Below are 20,266 nucleotides of genomic sequence, written 5' to 3'. Positions count from 1 at the left end.
TGAATACTGCCTAGCTTGAGATACAACTATAAATTGTCTGTGCTAACAAGAATGAGAAACATTGACACTTTCGTCTAAACGTATATTAGAGCTTTTGCACTTTTATCTTTCCAATAAAAACTAATCAAATCAAAGGTTCTTTTTAAAGACCTCTCATTTCATGATCTTCATGGTAACTATTTGACTAGAACAAATTAATGTCTTACGAGAGGGCGGAGCAGGGTGTATACAGAGACACAACCACCATGCTTTATTTGGTGGGTGGGGATCTAAGATGTTATTTCATCAAGGGGAGTGGTATAAGGCTGAGAAAGGAGAGTGCTTAGATGCAAAATGGTGCTATGTTTTTACTGCTTGGGTTGTACCGCACACACACGTTATATATAGTTATGTTGTAATATTCTGTCTGCCAGTTGGGAGGGGGCGCATGATTCTATTCTTGGGGATAAAGCCACACCCCCCCCTCCCCCAAGTAGACGAGGTTGCACCCCTGGGTGTATTGAGTGTTTCCTTTTAAGTTACTCTTTGTACTTTTTGTTGTGAATTGAAGAGAGAGTGTACTTTATTTCTGTATATATGTTCGTTTCAAATCATAATGTTTAGAAACTTGGCAACATCCTTAATTCCTTAACATGTTTCCGCTTCTACTCAATTAGCCAATCTCTCATTCCTTTTCTAGTATACACTTGGCTAATGAAATGTAACATTAACATGAGACAATTAAAATGTCCCTGAATAGGAAGCAATTACCTCTAAATAAGTGCATGAAAGCCAAGAGATAAGCCTCATATTTCCCCGTTATCCTATAACTATATATGTCAACGTTTATTAGTTCATGTTGGAATCAAGACAATCGAATTTCATTGTAAATTTTGGCAAAAAGTCAGATCTCTTTGTAACTTGTTAAATGTAATTTTTGGCAACCTGAGGTGAAGATTTAACTGGAATACCCCTTCTATGACTCTCTTGATATGTGATATATTCAATTTGTTGGTTAATTAATTGCAGAACGCGGGTCAACGCTTAACAGGAAGATTAATTTGTTTCATGCCTGGTTCGCCTCTTAAGAGAAAAACACACGGAAAATCACATAGACTATACCCTAATTTCGATATTTGGTGGACCACACTCTCTTTTCCCCCTTCCACTTCCTCTCTTGGTTTTTGCCTTTGTTTTCATTCTTTAATTAAGTCATTCCTTTGTTTATCCTTAATGAAGCTGAATGCCAATATATTATAACATACCATCTTTAATAATTTACAAGAAATGGATTCTTCTTTAACATTGTTAGTAGTTGTGTGTGTATATTTATTGATTTATATCATATATTCATTAGAAAATTATAAATGTTTGAACAAATTATACATACTTCCTCTGCAAAGATAAAGATAATAAAAACAGTTGTAACGGTAGTAATGAAAACTGACCAACCCTGTCATGTTTTCGTCACACTTTTTAATCCTTATATCACTTTTAATTTACGTTAAGTAGTATCTATAATTAGAGGTGATTCGGTCATGTCATTGTTAACAAGGGAGGAAATTCTTGGAAAGGCATCATTTATTATTTTGCAGAATCGAGTCATTTTCGTTATTTCTACATTCGAGCCCATTTTCTTTCAAACAGGATTAAACTTTGATGATGCGTTAACCTCCAATGCCTGATGCTTCGATCTTCCGTTTCACCCCATCTCTGATATTTTCATCAACATTCACAGTTGATTTACCTTGTAATTTATCAAGGGCGTAGGAACCGGGGGGGCTGGGGGGGGGGGGGGGCGCCAGCCCCCCAGTGAAAAATATGGGGGGCGGAAGTATCATTCCGCCCCCCCCCCCCCCGCTCCGCAAGTCAGAAAACCCCTTTTTCATTTCCAAATGAGAAAAAAATCTCATTTGGAGCACCAAATTGCATTTAAGGCCAGGTGAAAATGCAAAATTCTTTACAAAATGGAGTGGGAGTTGAAGTGTGCTATATTGCACCAAATTGCATCTGAGGCCACCTGGAAATGCAAAAAAAATCCAAAGGGGAGGGGGACACCCCCTCCCCTTAGACCCCTCCCCCAGGCCGGCTATCAGTCTTCAGCCCCCCCCCACTCAAAAGTACCTTCCTACGCCACTGTAATTTATTGTTCGTTGCTCAAGTTGTAAAGACCTCTAACTTATCATTCCGACAACATTTGAGTCATCATAGTTTTAGTTAATAGCAACCCATCATATGTTATGACATCAAGAAACGTATGAAAACACACCCCCGGTAAAACCCCTACCTCACCACTTCCCCTCTTTATCCACTGAGATGACCACAAAGCCTACCCGTCCCTCTCTCCCATTACGTAATCATCCGAATAGACTCTTATTCTTCTCCTTCTTCACCTCTTGATATGATCATAACCACCACTGCTCTCAGTCTCTGATTCAATTGCCAAGTTACAGTCCTTTCTCATCAACTGGTTGTATCCACTTGTTTCTGACGTCACACTAGCGCAATCTCTTTCCTTCGTACTGCCTAAACTTGACTCTCTTGAGTGATAATCTGAGAGAATGTTACCATCTCTCACTTTTTGCACAATAGGTATACTGTAACCATTGTTATCATCGACGACCTTTTCATCAATACCGCCCTCTCTAAATTTAGTCTGCGCAATCAGCGCCCTCCTTGAGAGCGTATCTCCGTAACAAATATTTGATTGGCGATTTAGCGATGGGGTAATATCTTTCTCAAAGGATTCATCGCTCATGGCGATGCTCTCTTGTTGTTCCAATGATTGATACGTATGATGACTACACAAACTCCCGCCAAGACTTTGATAGGCATTCGATCCCACCAAAGAGGAACCATCACCAATACTCTCCACATCCACGGAGCTAGAGTAATCCACTTCCAACCCTCTCTCCAGGATGTGATAGTTATGGCTACCGTTCTCTGATTCTATACTCTTATTGTCTATGCTCCTGGCGTCGGTAATGTCATCACTGATCGTGGTAGAATTGTCACGTGGTCTCTGTAACACGTAATACCCGTGTTCGGCATCCCCATCTGTCGTCTGTTGTCTATCATCTTGCTTCTCAACTAATGTTTCTCTCGAGACTAAACTCCAGCTATCCGCTTCTTGACATTCGCTTACAGCACGCGGTTGATTATTAACGGTTTTCTTAGAAATAGTTATTCCACCGACATTAATGTCCGACCAACGTCTGTCCTCTTGTACCTTTGGAGGGAGACGACCCTCGGCAGATAAAGAAGATGACGCCCCTTTCTTTGGAGCCAACTGTGAAGTGGAGTTACTCTTTTTCGCATCCGCACCCCTTTCGCCGGTCGGGTAAGTTCTTGGTGGAAGAGGCGGAGTTAAACAGTTCCCATTCAACTTCCTGTTATTGCGTGTACTTGGGTCAAAGGTCACAGACAATAAAGAAGAGCTATTAGATGAAGCGATATCCTTGTTTGTATTTTTCTGTAAATCGGAAGATGACGATCTAGCACTTTCTAGGAACCGAGGTAATTTTGATGGAGAAATCTTCCTTAATAACCTCTTTGAGACGCTCTCTTCTGCTACATGTTCAGACCCACCATCAATAGACTCATAAAGATCGTCCTTTGGATTGGTAGGGGTGGTATTGGCTCGTCCATGTGGTCGAAGTTTGGACGGTTTACTCAGTCTTTCCATGCATGCGATGGACATTCGTCTTTTAGCGGCCTCTTTAGTCTCCGATTTCTTATTTCCCTTTTCGTCTTCTTCTTCTTGTGGAAATTCTTCTCCACTTTGAGAGACAAATGAGACAGTTCTTGGTTCGGAGGCGGCATTTGTGGAGGAGTAGCTGGTGACATACACCTCGGGAGAAACTTTACGCTGTTCGTCACCTGGAGGCGATACGGATGCCGATACACGTCTTAATCGAGAACTTATCGTTCTGGGAAAAGGAAGATAACCGTTAATCATCATGTATAGTCTTTCGTCTAAATATATACTTTTACCAGACACCCAGAGGATCAAACCTACAATCTCTTCCAGAACGTCTATACTATAAACTGACGAAATTTGACCAGTTTCGAGGGGGGGATGAAAATTATCAAATGTCAATGTCCATATGGAGACATGACCAACTTGCCTTCACCAACTGAGCACAGTTTCATGCAATGTATTAAATATGCGTTTGCAGCATTCCAAACATAAACGAGACCGAAGGGTTTGAAGTTTGATTAGGATGCTACCGAGTGTGCAATCTCCAGGGGGCCATTGTGACGTGTTATGGTGAGGTAGAGTGATGGTGAGGGAGAATGATGGTGAGGGAGAGTGATGGTGAGGGAGAGTGATGGTGAGGTAGAGTGATGGTGAGGTAGAGTGATGGTGAGGTAGAGTGATGGTGAGGTAGAGTGATGGTGAGGTAGAGTGATGGTGAGGTAGAGTGATGGTGAGGTAGAGTGATGGCGAGGTAGAGTAATGGTGAGGTAGAGTGATGTTGAGGGAGAGTGATGGTGAGGGAGAGTGATGGTGAGGGAGAGTGATGGTGAGGTAGAGTGATGGTGAGGTAGAGTGATGGTGAGGGAGAGTGATGGTGAGGGAGAGTGATGGTGAGGTAGGGTGATGGTGAGGTAGAGTGATGGTGAGGTAGAGTGATGGTGAGGGAGAGTGATGGTGAGGTAGAGTGATGGTGAGGTAGAGTGATGGTGAGGGAGAGTGATGGTGAGGGAGAGTGATGGTGAGGTAGAGTGATGGTGAGGTAGAGTGATGGTGAGGTAGAGTGATGGTGAGGTAGAGTGATGGTGAGGTAGAGTGATGGTGAGGTAGAGTGATGGTGAGGTAGAGTGATGGTGAGGTAGAGTGATGGTGAGGTAGAGTGATGGTGAGGGAGAGTGATGGTGAGGGAGAGTGATGGTGAGGTAGGGTGATGGTGAGGTAGAGTGATGGTGAGGTAGAGTGATGGTGAGGTAGAGTGATGGTGAGGTAGAGTGATGGTGAGGTAGGGTGATGGTGAGGGAGAGTGATGGTGAGGGAGAGTGATGGTGAGGGAGAGTGATGGTGAGGGAGAGTGATGGTGAGATAGAGTGATGGTGAGGTAGAGTGATGGTGAGGTAGAATGATGGTGAGGTAGAGTGATGGTGAGGGAGAGTGATGGTGAGGGAGAGTGATGGTGAGGTAGGGTGATGGTGAGGTAGAGTGATGGTGAGGTAGAGTGATGGTGAGGGAGAGTGATGGTGAGGTAGAGTGATGGTGAGGTAGAGTGATGGTGAGGGAGAGTGATGGTGAGGGAGAGTGATGGTGAGGTAGAGTGATGGTGAGGTAGAGTGATGGTGAGGTAGAGTGATGGTGAGGTAGAGTGATGGTGAGGTAGAGTGATGGTGAGGTAGAGTGATGGTGAGGTAGAGTGATGGTGAGGTAGAGTGATGGTGAGGTAGAGTGATGGTGAGGGAGAGTGATGGTGAGGGAGAGTGATGGTGAGGTAGGGTGATGGTGAGGTAGAGTGATGGTGAGGTAGAGTGATGGTGAGGTAGAGTGATGGTGAGGTAGAGTGATGGTGAGGTAGGGTGATGGTGAGGGAGAGTGATGGTGAGGGAGAGTGATGGTGAGGGAGAGTGATGGTGAGGGAGAGTGATGGTGAGATAGAGTGATGGTGAGGTAGAGTGATGGTGAGGTAGAATGATGGTGAGGTAGAGTGATGGTGAGGTAGGGTGATGGTGAGGGAGAGTGATGGTAAGGGAGAGTGATGGTGAGGGAGAGTGATGGTGAGATAGAGTGATGGTGAGGTAGAGTGATGGTGAGGTAGAGTGATGGTGAGATAGAGTGATGGTGAGATAGAGTGATGGTGAGGTAGAGTGATGGTGAGGTAGAGTGATGGTGAGGGAGAGTGATGGTGAGGTAGAGTGATGGTGAGGTAGAGTGATGGTGAGGGAGAGTGATGGTGAGGGAGAGTGATGGTGAGGTAGAGTGATGGTGAGGTAGAGTGATGGTGAGGTAGAGTGATGGTGAGGTAGAGTGATGGTGAGGTAGAGTGATGGTGAGGTAGAGTGATGGTAAGGTAGAGTGATGGTGAGGTAGAGTGATGGTGAGGTAGAGTGATGGTGAGGGAGAGTGATGGTGAGGGAGAGTGATGGTGAGGTAGGGTGATGGTGAGGTAGAGTGATGGTGAGGTAGAGTGATGGTGAGGTAGAGTGATGGTGAGGTAGAGTGATGGTGAGGTAGGGTGATGGTGAGGGAGAGTGATGGTGAGGGAGAGTGATGGTGAGGGAGAGTGATGGTGAGATAGAGTGATGGTGAGGTAGAGTGATGGTGAGGTAGAGTGATGGTGAGATAGAGTGATGGTGAGATAGAGTGATGGTGAGGTAGAGTGATGGTGAGTTAGAAGTGTGTGTCCTGTTGTATGCATGATTCTTTTATACCACCTCAGATGTCAATATGGGTATAGTAGGTTGACGTACAATCTATCGATATTAATAGAGATATCACACTAAGGGACGTTACAAATATAGTGATATCGCACACCATGAGTTTTGTGATATTAACATCAGGACGACCTGTTGTGTCTTGTTTTCTATAACACTGATAAACAATACATTACTAGACGCAAGTGATGAATGTATCGATTTATTTAGTCAGTCATTCACCCCCTCCATAATTTTTGGAAGCGAAATTAAAACTTTGTTTGAACTATGACCTCTTATATAGCCACCAAGTGTTATCCAGTTCTGATATACCAGGGAATAACTACTTCCAGATACATGTCGTACAACCAGCAATGTGGTGTAACCCTATAATTTGTTTAAGGTAGGATTTGAAATCAATTAAATATAGCTAAACATAGCCTGTTAGGAAAGATTACGATGCTTGTTGTACCATGCGTACCTTTGATTCTTGCATATCAATAGATGGATAATGACTGTGGTGGAACAAACGATTAAGATGAATAGCATAATAATAGCCGGTTTGTAAGCAACTGAAAGAGAGAGAAAATATATAACATATTAAATACGATTTGAGAGGGTTTTCTTTTCTTTCTTTGTCATTTTCGTCTTTTCCAATGGAGATTATAATAAAGATGACAAGTATCAAGCAGGTCTGAACATTGGGTTCAATTTTGAAATAGAAAGATTATATGATATAGGGAAATTTTTAATGTTTTAAATATTTAAATGTTTTAAATGTAAATAGTATAGAAAGCCAAAATGATAAGCTCTTTACTGATTTTGTTCTGCTTTAAAGAATGAACCAGTCTTTGACTTTCTCTTCACATTTGGGGCACCTAGAGTGAATGGTTTAAAACTTTTCAACTTGTTTGGCTAGGATTAGTGACTAACAATGGTAAATTGCACGGACCAGCGTTCCAATCGAGCGCCCTCCATATATATATTGAAGTTGCTTCTTTAATATTTATCTTTTCTGCAACCCAAACAACTCCCTGATGTAGGCAGACAGGTAGGTTTATATGGGGGAGTAATTACACAATTTAAATAACATTTAATAGGAAATTCAAACCATTAATTTAAATAAGATTGACAGAGAAGCGTTTGAAGAGACGGACTATGAATTCTGTACTGTGGGTCGGAACTCCCACCCTCTCATGCATACGCAGTTAACTTTTCTTGTTGTGTAAAACACGAATGGATTATAAAATTTTGATTTAGAGGTTGTAATTGAAGACATTCAATTTACTTGCTCTTTTAAAAATATTTTCTGACCAAATATGGGCAAATTGCAGTTAGCATAACCACTTCGTTACTTTTGTTACACAAGAACATGTTTCGTCATTAAAAATGCAGATATTTCTTCTTTCTTTTTGTACCATAAACACATATTTTCCTTGGAATCATTACCACGATATTCTACTTTCAATGCATTTTAGAAAAAAACAGATCATATAAAAATGACAAACGAGACGCAAACGAGACCTTACCGTGGTTTTCAATGTTCCGATTCAGTCCATCAGACATAGCCAGAGTACGGTAAGGGACGCCGTTATAAGACTCGTATGTGACGTCTGTCGATAATGAACCATATCCGATCATTTCCGTTACCGTGGGTGACGTCACGGACACATCCGGTGCCATTTTGTCTGTTGTGTCGATTGGTCCATCAGTCATACCGAGAGGTACAGGGATCTCGTACGAAGGACGGTTTAAAATACCTGAAGGATAAAATTATTTGTTATATTCATGATAATCAAAGAATGAAAAGGTATTCCCAAGACGTCACCCATGCCACCCCCCCCCCCCCTACCCATCTCACTTCAACTCCCTAGTAATCCTCCCACATTTTTTTTTAACTTAAGTTAACTTGTGTTAATTGCTTCATTCAGTAAATACGTCAATGCTCATTCCCACAAATTCTCTTTCTGTTCTCGCATAATTCTTAAAAGAGTTCTCTCGAGAACGGAGTGTTCACCTTCCCCATACTCAATATTTTTCAGTGGGATTAATCCATGAGATTAATCTATGAATCCATGGGATTTGTGTGAATGTTTATTATCTGTCGTAAGTACACTGACTCCGGATACTATCTACCGTGTTCCTTGAACTAATAGTAGATAATGGTTATTTCCCGATTATAGTGACACCATACCAATGCTTGCTGAGGCCCAATGAACATTACATATTTTAATCGTCCGTACCACTGCAATATCCGCATGCAACCGTACCACATATTGGATGTTGCTGTTTATACCTTTGGTTGTAAACTTAAAGGGCATGGCGATGTTGTCGATGACGACACCCTGGTTAGCAGACGACACCGAAGCTACGAAAGAAACCTGAAGAATGAAAACAACGTTTCTAGTTTGAAATCATGCATTCAAGTTGGATTACATTTGAAAATAAGGAGATGATCTGACGAGGTACTTGATTTCATGGAATTAGCCTCACAAAATAAATCCGTGTATAGTCTCTAATACCCTCATACCCAATATATAGCTAATATCGCATTGTCAATCATCAAAATGGCTCAGTCCTCTAGAAAACTCCTGGGCCGTGGCTTTAAACGTTTCCGGGATGATGGTTTAGTCAACAGTGGTATGAGAAATGTAATGAACAATGTATTGCATTGAACTATACAGTGAACAGTAACGTGGACACTATTAATAGTGAACAGTAAAGTGAGTAGTACAAAGAACATTACACAGAACACCATACAGTATAATGAGCATGACAGTTATCACAACAGTAACTTGAACAGTAACTTGATTAATATAGTGAACAATCAGCAGTACAATCAGCAGTACAGTAAACAGTTTACAGTACAGTAAACAGATAACAGTACGATCTACAGTACATTATACAGTTTAGAGCACAGTGAACAGCATGACAGTACAGTATACAGTACTATGAACAGTTTACAGTACAGTATACAGTACAGTTAACAGTAAACAGTCAACAGTTAACACTAGAGTATACAGTACAGTAAACAGTTTACAGTACAGTAAACAGTTTACAGTATAGTATATAGTTAACAATACAGTATACAGAACAGTTAACAGTACAGTATACAGTACAGTAAACAGTTTACATTACATTACACAGTAAGTCAACAGTACAGTATACAGTACTATAAACAGTTAACAGTACAGTATACAGTACAGTAAACAGTTTACAATACAGTACAATAAACAGTTTACAGTACATTATACAGTACAGTAAACCGTTAACGGTACAGTATACAGTACAGTAAACAGTACAGTATATAGTACAGTAAACAGTTAACAGTAAAGTGTGCAGTACAATGAGCAGTTTACAGAACAGTATACAGTACAGTAAACAGTTTACCGTATAGTATACAGTATAGAGCAAGTAAACAGTAAACAGTTAGCAGGACAGTGTACAGTACAGTAAACAGTTTACAGTACAGTATATTGTACAGCACAGTGAACAGTACATCAGTACAGTATACAGTACAGTGAACAAGTCTCTTATTAATATAAAAGCATTTTACGTACATTGAAAGTTTCCTTGCAAAGTAGACTGATGACCGCTCCTCGCCACTGAGGTGAGATTGAATCTGACAGATCTATTTCTGAATTCCAATTGGGATCATCGCTGCATGAGAATATACTCAATGCTGGTGGTGAAGGATCCTGGCTAGATAGTGTCCATATACTGTAGTAGAAGGAGAGTAACATAGGCTTCAGGGATCCCTGGACGTCTTGAAGAACCGTTACCGAATCTTGACATGGTAGAGAGCAAGCAACACGGGCAAAGTAATCTGTCGTGATGAAAAGCCAGAAATGTTGTTCTTTTGCGTAAATGTTGTTCGTAGGTTCGGTCGATTGATTGATTAATAGATCGTAATCACAATAGCTCCAAAGCTCATGTTCACCTGAAACTACTCCCTGATTACTAAAGTGGAACACACTTCTTGAAAAGATTCACCCGGTTGTGATATTTTTAAAAAAGTGGTTGTTCACACACTTCGATTTAAAGATTTGTTTTAAGAAACGTTTTCTGGACTCGTCGAGAGATTTCCTGCAAGTCGAAAACATTAGTAACTTCTAAAATATTACTTCTAAGTACTTATTGCTATGTAAATGTTCACGTTGATAGTTACTGCTCATTCTGTTCATAGAGCCCACATAGCGATACCGCGAAAGTAAGAGTCAGTGGGTGGATAGGGAAGGGCAACCTATATGGAAGATCCAATTACCATGGCTGAAAGATAAACCGTTGAAATACATAAAGTATCATCACCAACAGACATTCAAGGGATATACTTTTAGATGGATCGAATTCTAGGTATGTATTGTATGTATGTAGTTTAGATCCTCCTGCAAGCAGAAACTCGCGAAGAAGCCACCATTGGCTTATCAAAGCCGCAAGCTGACCGAAGTCTCTTACATTAATATTTAACGTCCATGCTTTTGAATTGTCAATTGTCAACAACTCTGTGACTGGACGACATACATTAATCTTGGAGTGACTCGAACTCGGGACCTTACGATTGAAAGGCACCGGCGTGAACCACTGAGCTTACACTCCCTATTTTACTCACTATTATTATATTTTACTCACTATTTTACTCCTATTAACACTCACTATAATTATGACATGATATAATTGTGTCATCTGATTGGTCAAATTATACACACTCTCATCACGTGATTGTCTCTTCTCTTGATTTTTTATTTTTACTTATCTTACAGAGGACATTTCTGACCTATCTTTTAGAATGTATGTAAAAGCTGAAGGGTCAACAAACTCTCCCAGAAAGGAGGAGTAGAAAGATGGACACCTTACATAGTCTCATTTCTAAATTTCTTTGTTTTCTTTCTTTTCTGTGGTTTCGTTTGCCTTTTTCTTCTCTTTCCTTTGTATTTGTCTGGTTTTCATTTTACTCATGGTAGTGCAGCTTTCACATGCAACTATTTATTGATAAACTTACTAGAGTAAACATGAAGTACAATTAATGCAAAATAGATACCGTGAAAAATGTTATGATATTATATTAGAAAATGTAGTATGTAAAATTATACATGCATATACTTAAAGGTACGCGTAAACCAAAATTCCTACCTCCTGATTCTGAAGGCGCCCTCTGTAATTTCCAGCCGTCACGGGCCACTGTCGTGTTTTGCTGTATATTCTCCGTACATCTCTGCCCATCACTGAACGTACACATAAGACCTGGAACAGTTAATGACATCGAAGATAATTGTAGATAATCTCTATCTATATAAGACCTGCACTCTGAAAATATAATTGTACAGTCACTTGTTGGCCTTGGTTATGCTTTAATTTAATTAACGTGATTGCTTATTTCGAGAATCCTGGAATTAATTGTTTTGCCGATGGATACAAGTTGAAATAAGGGTTACCGACTGCAAATAACCCAGAGTTTTGGTCCGAGGTGTCCTTAATATCCGGCAATCTGCCAGGTCACGTGCCTGTCTCAATGAGTAAATATTTATAGGAGATGGTACAAATCTGACTTATCAGATTATAGAAGTATAATCTCGAAATGTCCATTCTGTTCCCGAAAAAAACTACTAACCAATTTTTGCATGGATATTGTGACTTTTATTCTGAAAATGTTGGCATATTAATATGATTATCATAATTTTTTTTTTTTTTATTTATAAATTTTTATTATCATTATCATCATCATCATCATAGTCGTCATTGTCGTCGTCATCATCATCATCATCATCATCATCATCATCATCATCATCATCATCATCATCATCATCATCATCATCATCATCATCATCATCATCATCATCATCATCATCATCATCATCATCATCATCATCATCATCATCATCATCATCATCATCATCATCATCATCATAGTCATCATCATCATCATCATCATCATCATAGTCATCATCATCATCATCATCATCATCATCATCATCATCATCATCATCATCATCATCATCATCATCATCATCATCATCATCATCATTATCATCATCATTCTCATCATCATCATTATTATTTATTTATTTATTTTTGCTCAGGTTTATTTCAACTCCAATTGACTTTTCCATGCAGTATTGTACAGTTTCTTACAGATGATAATAATATGCAAAGATTTAGATTCAAAAGAAAAGATCATAGCAATTTACAAATGCATATCTAAGTTCAGGATTTCTTTGGCATCTTACGAGTAAAATAATTGTGTTGTTCCACTTTAATAGCAAATTTAAACTTAAAAACGAATTCTCCAATTTACATGCATTAATATAATATTTCATATGAAAGAGTATGACAATTAAACGGGTGTTTTCGGAAGTTCCCATACCCTAAAAACACATCTTTTACAGTAAAAAGAATTGTTTTTTCAGAAATCTATCTTCAACATTTAGACTAAACTCAGAAGTGAAACTACATCCCACAAATTAAGTATTCAATCAACTCATTCTCAATAGAACAGAGTGTGCAGGAAGGAGTATCGACCTTACTCATTAAAAAGAGCACCGTAGGCCTATTTGTCGGTAAAATTCTGTGTAGAAACCTGAACTGAAAAAAAAATGAATTTTTTGGCTCGGAAATGAATCTTTGTTGCCAATCTCTTTCCGAAATATCTTTAAATGAATTTTTCCCCTTCTTTGTGGAGTAGTGGGGATGCTGACAATATCTTTTCAATAGAATACTTAGACATAGATGGAACATTAGGTATAAGAATACCTAGACATAGATGGAACATTCACTGCTTTGTTTTAAAGGTTGTCCTTGTCATTGAGGGAAGGTCTGATCTCCAAAGCACGGATTCTTTGTCTCCAGCTTCATGAAACTGCATTTAATAGACCCCAATAAAAAGTAAAAGGATTTTGTTTTTTCATGTCGTGAATTGTGACGAAGTCATTGTACGAAAGGGGAGCTCTATTCTGATCAAGTAAGTCTGATGCATACAAGAGGTTACCATAAAAAAATAAAACAAATATGAAAAACGTTATTAAGATATTTATTTTCTATGCAGGAGAGGGATTTTGCAAACGCTGAATCTATTGAAGCTGTTTACTTGACCTAATGATAGTACTGGTTTCCAGTGTCAACACTGTAAACATCATACTTTGAAAATAGGAACAGAAAAAAAATGTCAAAGTTTTCAGATCCCAGTGGAGCAATGACGTCACAAAATGACAACTCTCAGACACGACTTTTAAACTAAAATATCTCTCAAATGGTAGAGGATTCTTTCTTTTTTTTATCTGTTTTGGGGGAGTCGTTCTTTGCAAAGATCTCTGTCATATGGGAATACAAGGGTTTGCTCACCCCCCCCCCCTCTCCCTCTCCCCTCCTACTTTAAACTGAATACAATATGATATTTTAAGGAACAACATTGGAAACTCCAAACCCAATTTCCAAAGCTGATTCGGCTTAGGTGACTTCTATGCATAATCACGTGACATGTAGATTATAGAGTGTAAGCAAACTCTTTATATATGGGTTTAGGATGTGTATTCATTTATAAATTAGGTCTTTCGTTAATTACCAAAGTATACTTGGTTAATAGTTTCCAACAAACTATATGAAATGTACTTTCCAAGCCCATATGTCCTTTCAAGTTTTAAAGTATTTCTAGAACAAGCAATGAACACGAGAACAAAATCGTTTTCTTCTGATTTTTTTCCATAGAATTCGTCGTATTCTCTTGTATCAAAATAATGAGAAGTATCAAATATAAGGTAATTAAATTTATGGTCAAGATTTTAACTTGTACTGCCAACCTGTATAACTAGTCCCCACCTCTACCCCAGCCCCTTTCACATATGTCAAATTTGAAGTTCTTGCAACGCTATCAGGGTTTCCAACATAAAATGTTAAATTTGGGAACTAGGCCTAATAGCAATAGCAAGAAACTGCATCTGCATTTTGTAGCAGTTGGGTTAGACATTGAAATATGGTTGAAGAGAGAATCCCGAAAAAAAACATCTTTCAGTAAAGGAAACAGCTAATAGAATATTTCGTTACTGTAAACCGTGTCATCTTCTACACTAAGATGACACCTGTCCGGCCTGTTTCAATGATGGATATGTATACTGTTTGGCTCGTGCATTCGGTAGCCTATCGGTTACATTATGTAAAGCCTAACCACCATTCGCCGCTATCCTATCGGTTTATATGATGTACATCCTAACCATTATTCTTCAGACTTCTGGGCGGAAATAGCATATTATGTTCTACGGTGACAGGGTCAGTCATCCCATCCAAATATATTTAATGAATAGCTCATTACTGTGTTATGGAGCTACAGGAGTTTAAAAGTAGGAACACGAATCAAAAGTGATTTGGGTTTTAAATTTGAAGTTAATAGCGATGATTAACCAACGGAAACATGTGTCTGTTATTCAAGGTGTGAGGGGACTTATCTTTATGCCTTATATTTGAACAACTCTATAGGGTTCATCCTAAATTAAAGAAACGTTACAGTCAAATGATATTAGACATTTTTGTTTACGTCAAAACAAACAGTCCGTTGGTGTTTTCAAAGTCACTTTTATTCTCTTAATTATGATGTTATCGTTAGTTAAATTGTTTTTTCTGTTGGCAATTATGAGTTATTATTAATAAGGTGATGTTTTTTTCGTCGGGTTAAGTACACGTCATGCATGACCAGATCAATATTGAAGGGGAGTTTAGAATCACATATCCTGGAAGCATTCAATCAATATAGCAATTCCATTAACAGGGAAATCTCCATAGTCGCCCTCACATAGCAGTGTATACATATATATTTATATATATACAGCGCGTAGCCAGCCTTCCTGTTGTGAGAGGATGGAGCCAAATTTGTGTCCTCCGTTATAAGAGTCAGGGAATTTATGTTTAATTAACGGTTACATCGATATGACTTATACCTTCTGTTACGATCTTGAACTTTTTGCGGAGGGCACAAACATTTTGTGACTCCGTGCTGTAGTAGGATATTAGGGGATGGATGTCCTATCCCTACCCTCCGTTCTGAAGTGGGATATAAGGGAACGTCTGTCCCATCCACACACCCTCTCCTTGGAGAGGAGTTTTGTTTCTGTAAGTGGACTTAGATGCAAACTGGTGCTATATCATTTCCATAACTTTAACCACAATTTTGTGTGTACGACTTTCCGTGCGCATGAACATGTGTTAAGAAAAATATTAGCCACTTTGCCATTTGCCATTGGAAGGAAATTTGGGGGAGGGGAGGAGAGGGGAGACGGCACGTGTTCCCATGTTCCCAGATGCTACGGCCTTGTATATAATTGCGATATCAGACAATTACAAATATATGATAGTTCGTGTGGGTAGGTATAGGCAGGGTGTCTCAAACCTCCATTGACCCAAATTAAAGAAGACAATCAAGTTCCATGTGACGCATGGAACTTTAATTATAATTATCAATCACTGAATCAAAGTTAAGTTATTCAGAGAACTATTTCTGTGCTTAGTGTGGCTAAGGAGGAATAACATTCTGAGAAGCAAATTCCACCATGTAATAAAAAGAAGTAGCTTATCCAGCATTAGATATATCATAGCTATTTATTTTCCCTTTGGCCTTTTTTTTTTTGCCGTCCCCCTTTCGTCTCCAAACACCACCTCCCCCACCCCCTCTCCCCCCACACCTTCCGACTACGCCATTGCATATATAGAACAATTAGATAATATAGCCTTGGACACCCGTTCGTACCACACACAGATCTGAGTGCATCTGATTGCATCGCAAATTTGAATCTATCATGTGATTGTACAAGCTCATTCGTCAAAGATGGACTTTGCGACGTCATTCGTTATTCATCAAAATGCTGAAATCAAGCCACACCCACCCCCGCCCCGCCCTAGGGTCCCATTTTACACAAACAATATACTAGTAACGATCAACTTAAAATATAGCGTGCCAAAATTGTCAATACTTTGGCAATGTCTCACTTATGCAGGTCGGCCATATTCAACCTCACTACGCGTTCACTACTCAGATATTACTAAATGATATAAGTTGTCCTAAACAATTCCACATGGTAATTTATATTACGGAAGTTATAGAATACACAATATATACATACAACAGTAGCGTATATGTAATGTCTATACCGCTACATGTTATTAGTATCGGTAGTCTTGGTATCGCAGTGATTTAATATAAAAATGTAATTTCCATGCTAACGCTCTGAATATATCGAATAAATGTCGCTTTAACGACCTTTCCTTTTGCTTCGTAAGAACTTAATTACTTTTAAATTACATGCAAACAAACTCATCTCTTTGGAGAAATCAATTCAAATTGTTTGAAAAAGTAAGTACAAGACAGAAAAGAATGTACCTTTAAAATATTCCACCTGGCATCATCGCGACTGTTCCTTCATCACAGCAACAGTTTAGAACTTTTACATTTCTATCGATATTCGAGATATATTTTGATCATTATCAATGAACATATATTTAACGTATATATTAATTTCAATGAACGTATAGAAACATTGAAAGAGGTTGCAAGGAACCATTAACGTAGTAAATTTCATATTGCTTTTGTCTTGGAAAAAAAATATCATTCAGTCAACTGATTGAATTCGTGTACTGAGGTAAACATGTGTGAGTATAAATATGGATATAAAGGGATAACGTCCTCAGCCAAGACAAATTAGGAAAACATTTTAGTCGGCTTCGACGACCCCTACTGGGCCATACCACCTTCTAATAAATCTTAGATCCGCTCTTGAAATACATAGGACTTTAAGGTGAAAAAATACACGAAAGAATGGAAAAAGACTAATTTTCGCGTACAGATTATATCGTTGATTTTAGGCGTCAAATGGTGTTTTCTGCCATTTCTGAGGTTTGTTTGAGCTATAAATTAGGTCTAAACAAAAGGCCGTGTTCTGATAACCACTTTTGAAGTTTTCTTGTGGGTTAAATTTAATGTGCAGGTTAAATCAGGTTAAAGGTTGGTAAGCGATCTAATGAAAAGAACAGCTTTCCTCCGGAAAGGCTGCATTGGTAAATAAATCTAGAACTTTGGTTTAGGTATTGTTAAAAAATTTCCTGCTTTTTAGATAATATCAACTACGAGAATTTAAAGATCTGTGGTGATTCAAATAATAGTTTATCACATTTAGTGCAGCTATATATCATGAAATGGAAATAAGCATGTCTTTGAACAACAAAACACGCTTCTTTCTCGTACATCCTTCACAAAGAAAAATATGGATATTTGCAATTGTGGAAAATTGGCTGAATGGAATTAAGTGCTCATGAATGTATTACAACTATCAACTACGTTAAAAAACAAGGTTTAAACTCACCATCCGAGTTTCTCCACTCTGATGGAATCTGGTCAGCGAAAATCTCAAGAAGATTTAACCAGAGAAATAAGAGGCATCTTAGATGGAGTATGTCCATGGAAAACTGTCTTCCTTTCTGAAAACGATGGTAACAAAGAAAACGATGATTACAAAGAAATTGTTAAACATGAGTTGTTGTGTTACCAAAAACAATATTTGTTGTTGACACGAGAGGATTAGATATCTAAATGAGGGGCCGAGGATGGAAGGTGGGGGTCTATTCACTAAGAAGCTAGAGGTATGCATGCACAACACATGCTCAAAGATTAAGTTACGGTAAATGGTGGTAACCGGTGTAATAGGGGGGAGGCCACTACTTCATAGAATCTTGGCGATTATGAACCCCAACCTCCCCCCCCTTCCTTCCCCGCCCGGCATCCCTTCTCGTCTTATGCAAAACTTCCATAAATATTACAAGATATTCTTCCAGTCTTAATTTACGAGAATATGATGAAAATGAAAAAAAAAACGAAGATACCGGCTTAGCTTTTAACGTTCTTGTCGAGTGAAAACTAATACTGGTAATGTCTGTATGTAGAGAAACTGAGACTGTCACCGGTGGACGACCCATCCCTCCCACACCTCCTGTCCCTCCCCACCCCCTCTCCCACTCCCTGTCCGTTTGGTAACACATAGGCCTATGTTAATGCATCGAAATACTATGAAATGACCTACATTCAGGTCCGTAGGCCCCGTACACCCCCCTCCCCCTCCCCCCTCCCCCACATGTGTGCCATCATCATGTGCTCAATAACTATACAAGTTACAGGAGTGATTATTGTGTCCCTCTTTAAAGTGTTCGTGCCTTTCCTTATTAGATTATTGGTACCCCTCCTTAAGTTGTAAGTGCCCCTTCAACTCAGCATTCCTGACTACGGGCCTGCCAACAAATCTCTCTGTGAGTATAGACTATTAGTATACAACATATCATATGTCTATAAAATAATCGTAAAATGGCAAAGATTGTGACGTCACATGGTATCATTCTGCGTATATCGGACAAAAATCGTTGAAAAATCAAGATGCGACAATAAAAACATTTTAACTGAATATATGTGACCCCGTTTTTTCGGTGCCCATTTGCGAACAGCAACATAAAAGAAATTCATGTTAATTCTGACAAGTATTCAGGTTAAAATTTTGTAATTTAACGTTCGAATTATGTTTGTTAGTATTTACAGTGAAGTGTAGAGAGGGTATTAACAACGAATATGTACCATATCACCTCCAAAAAGAGAGGCTAAATTTCTCTAATCCTATAATATATATCCATATTTCTAATAACTGATTTTTTTTTTCTTCCATTAAGGATTCACCTCCGCGCTTAACTATAACAGCTTTGTACAATATTTCCAAAAAAGGATACCGGTAATCAATAAATAATATATAATTCCACATAGGCCTATCAAAATGCTGCAAATGATGCATCGCTGTCGGAAGTTTATATGAGTTTCGAAAATTAACTTACCCCCTCAATACTTTCACTCTCTTCGGAATCCACTAAAACAAAATCGAGGACAACAACAAAGGAAAAAGATCAAATAATAGAAATGAAAATATGAATTTATTATACGCCTTTACTGCGGTATTGCTTACGATGTGTGTGTGTAGTTTCCCCCCATATACCTCTCTTCTCATGTGCACACGTACCTTGATAACAGCGGCGTCCAACCGCACTACATCCTGTGAGCTTTGATTGTCCCATGCTTTTACGTCACTGCTTAGTTCCTGTAACTTATAATTCACTTTTATTAATCCGTCTCTTTTTCAACCACAAGATTTCATATAGCATCAAAAATAATCCTCTGATTAATGTCTGATTAACAGACGGGGAAAAATCAGAGAAGGGAAATTTTAATTTCATAAAAGCAGAAATTATATAGAGTACAGTCTTTGTTCTTTCTTTGCGCATGTCAGTTTGTTCCTTTTCGTCCTTTACTAGTTATTGTTACTTTTGTAGTCGTTTTATCTCCTTAAATGGGAGTCGGCTTCAACGACCCAAGGGCTCTACCCCTCCCTTTATAAAAACCATTCATCAGCCTCTTTCCCTTGAGTAAAAGCCGTACCTAAAATAATGGCTTAAACTTTTGATATTATATTAGTTCACTGGCGGATCCAAGGGGGGCCAAGGGGGGCCATGGCCCCCCCCCCAAAGGTGAGCCAAAAAGTGTTTCCGAACATCCGCCAAATCATATGATTGGAAATTTAAAAAATCGAGAGGAATAGCAGTGGTAGACTAGTCTAAACCTTTTCGTTTTCTGGTTTAAAATTAAATGCAGAGCTCCCAACTGACCCGCAATTCGCGGGAATTAGACCCGCATTCTAACACCCAAACCCGCTGACCCGCACAAGCGTCCGAAAAAACCGCATTGTAATTGTCAAGTATACATAAAAAAATTTGCATCAAATTTTGACTAAGCAACCATCATTTCTTTAGCATTTAGCATAATAGAGTATAAAACCTCCTTTACAGCATCATTTGAACCTCAAATTAGCCTATATTTCTTTTCATTGGGGCGAGCAGCGAACATTTT

General features: G+C 38.9%; 1 protein-coding gene across 1 annotated transcript; it reads right to left on the bottom strand.

Moving 5' to 3' along the window:
- Positions 1 to 2,294: 2,294 nt before the first annotated feature.
- On the bottom strand, positions 2,295 to 19,493 carry LOC139973704 (uncharacterized). The gene is made up of 8 exons (XM_071980544.1): positions 19,383 to 19,493; positions 17,694 to 17,808; positions 11,488 to 11,598; positions 9,918 to 10,183; positions 8,654 to 8,738; positions 7,887 to 8,117; positions 6,839 to 6,929; positions 2,295 to 3,908 (listed from the first exon to the last, which is right to left on the bottom strand). The coding sequence occupies exons 2-8, from the start codon at positions 17,788 to 17,790 to the stop codon at positions 2,369 to 2,371; spliced, it is 2,421 nt and encodes an 806-aa protein (XP_071836645.1). The 5' UTR covers positions 17,791 to 17,808; positions 19,383 to 19,493; the 3' UTR covers positions 2,295 to 2,368.
- Positions 19,494 to 20,266: the final 773 nt, after the last annotated feature.

Source organism: Apostichopus japonicus, chromosome 9, assembly GCF_037975245.1.
Source record: "Apostichopus japonicus isolate 1M-3 chromosome 9, ASM3797524v1, whole genome shotgun sequence".
Lineage (NCBI taxonomy): Eukaryota > Metazoa > Echinodermata > Holothuroidea > Aspidochirotida > Stichopodidae > Apostichopus > Apostichopus japonicus.
Note: the sequence above shows the minus strand (reverse complement) of the source record. Positions and strands in the feature narration are given on the sequence as shown.

What these genes read in the sequence shown, in the direction of transcription:
- LOC139973704 (XM_071980544.1), bottom strand. Translation starts at nt 17,790, where the DNA reads ATGGACATACTCCATCTAAGATGCCTCTTATTTCTCTGGTTAAATCTT. An exon ending in TTTGCAAGGAAACTTTCAAT is followed by an intron (nt 8,739 to 9,917) that starts GTACGTAAAATG and finishes TTCATTCTTCAG; the next exon opens with GTTTCTTTCGTAGCTTCGGT. An exon ending in TCGGAACATTGAAAACCACG is followed by an intron (nt 6,930 to 7,886) that starts GTAAGGTCTCGT and finishes TCTCTCTTTCAG; the next exon opens with TTGCTTACAAACCGGCTATT.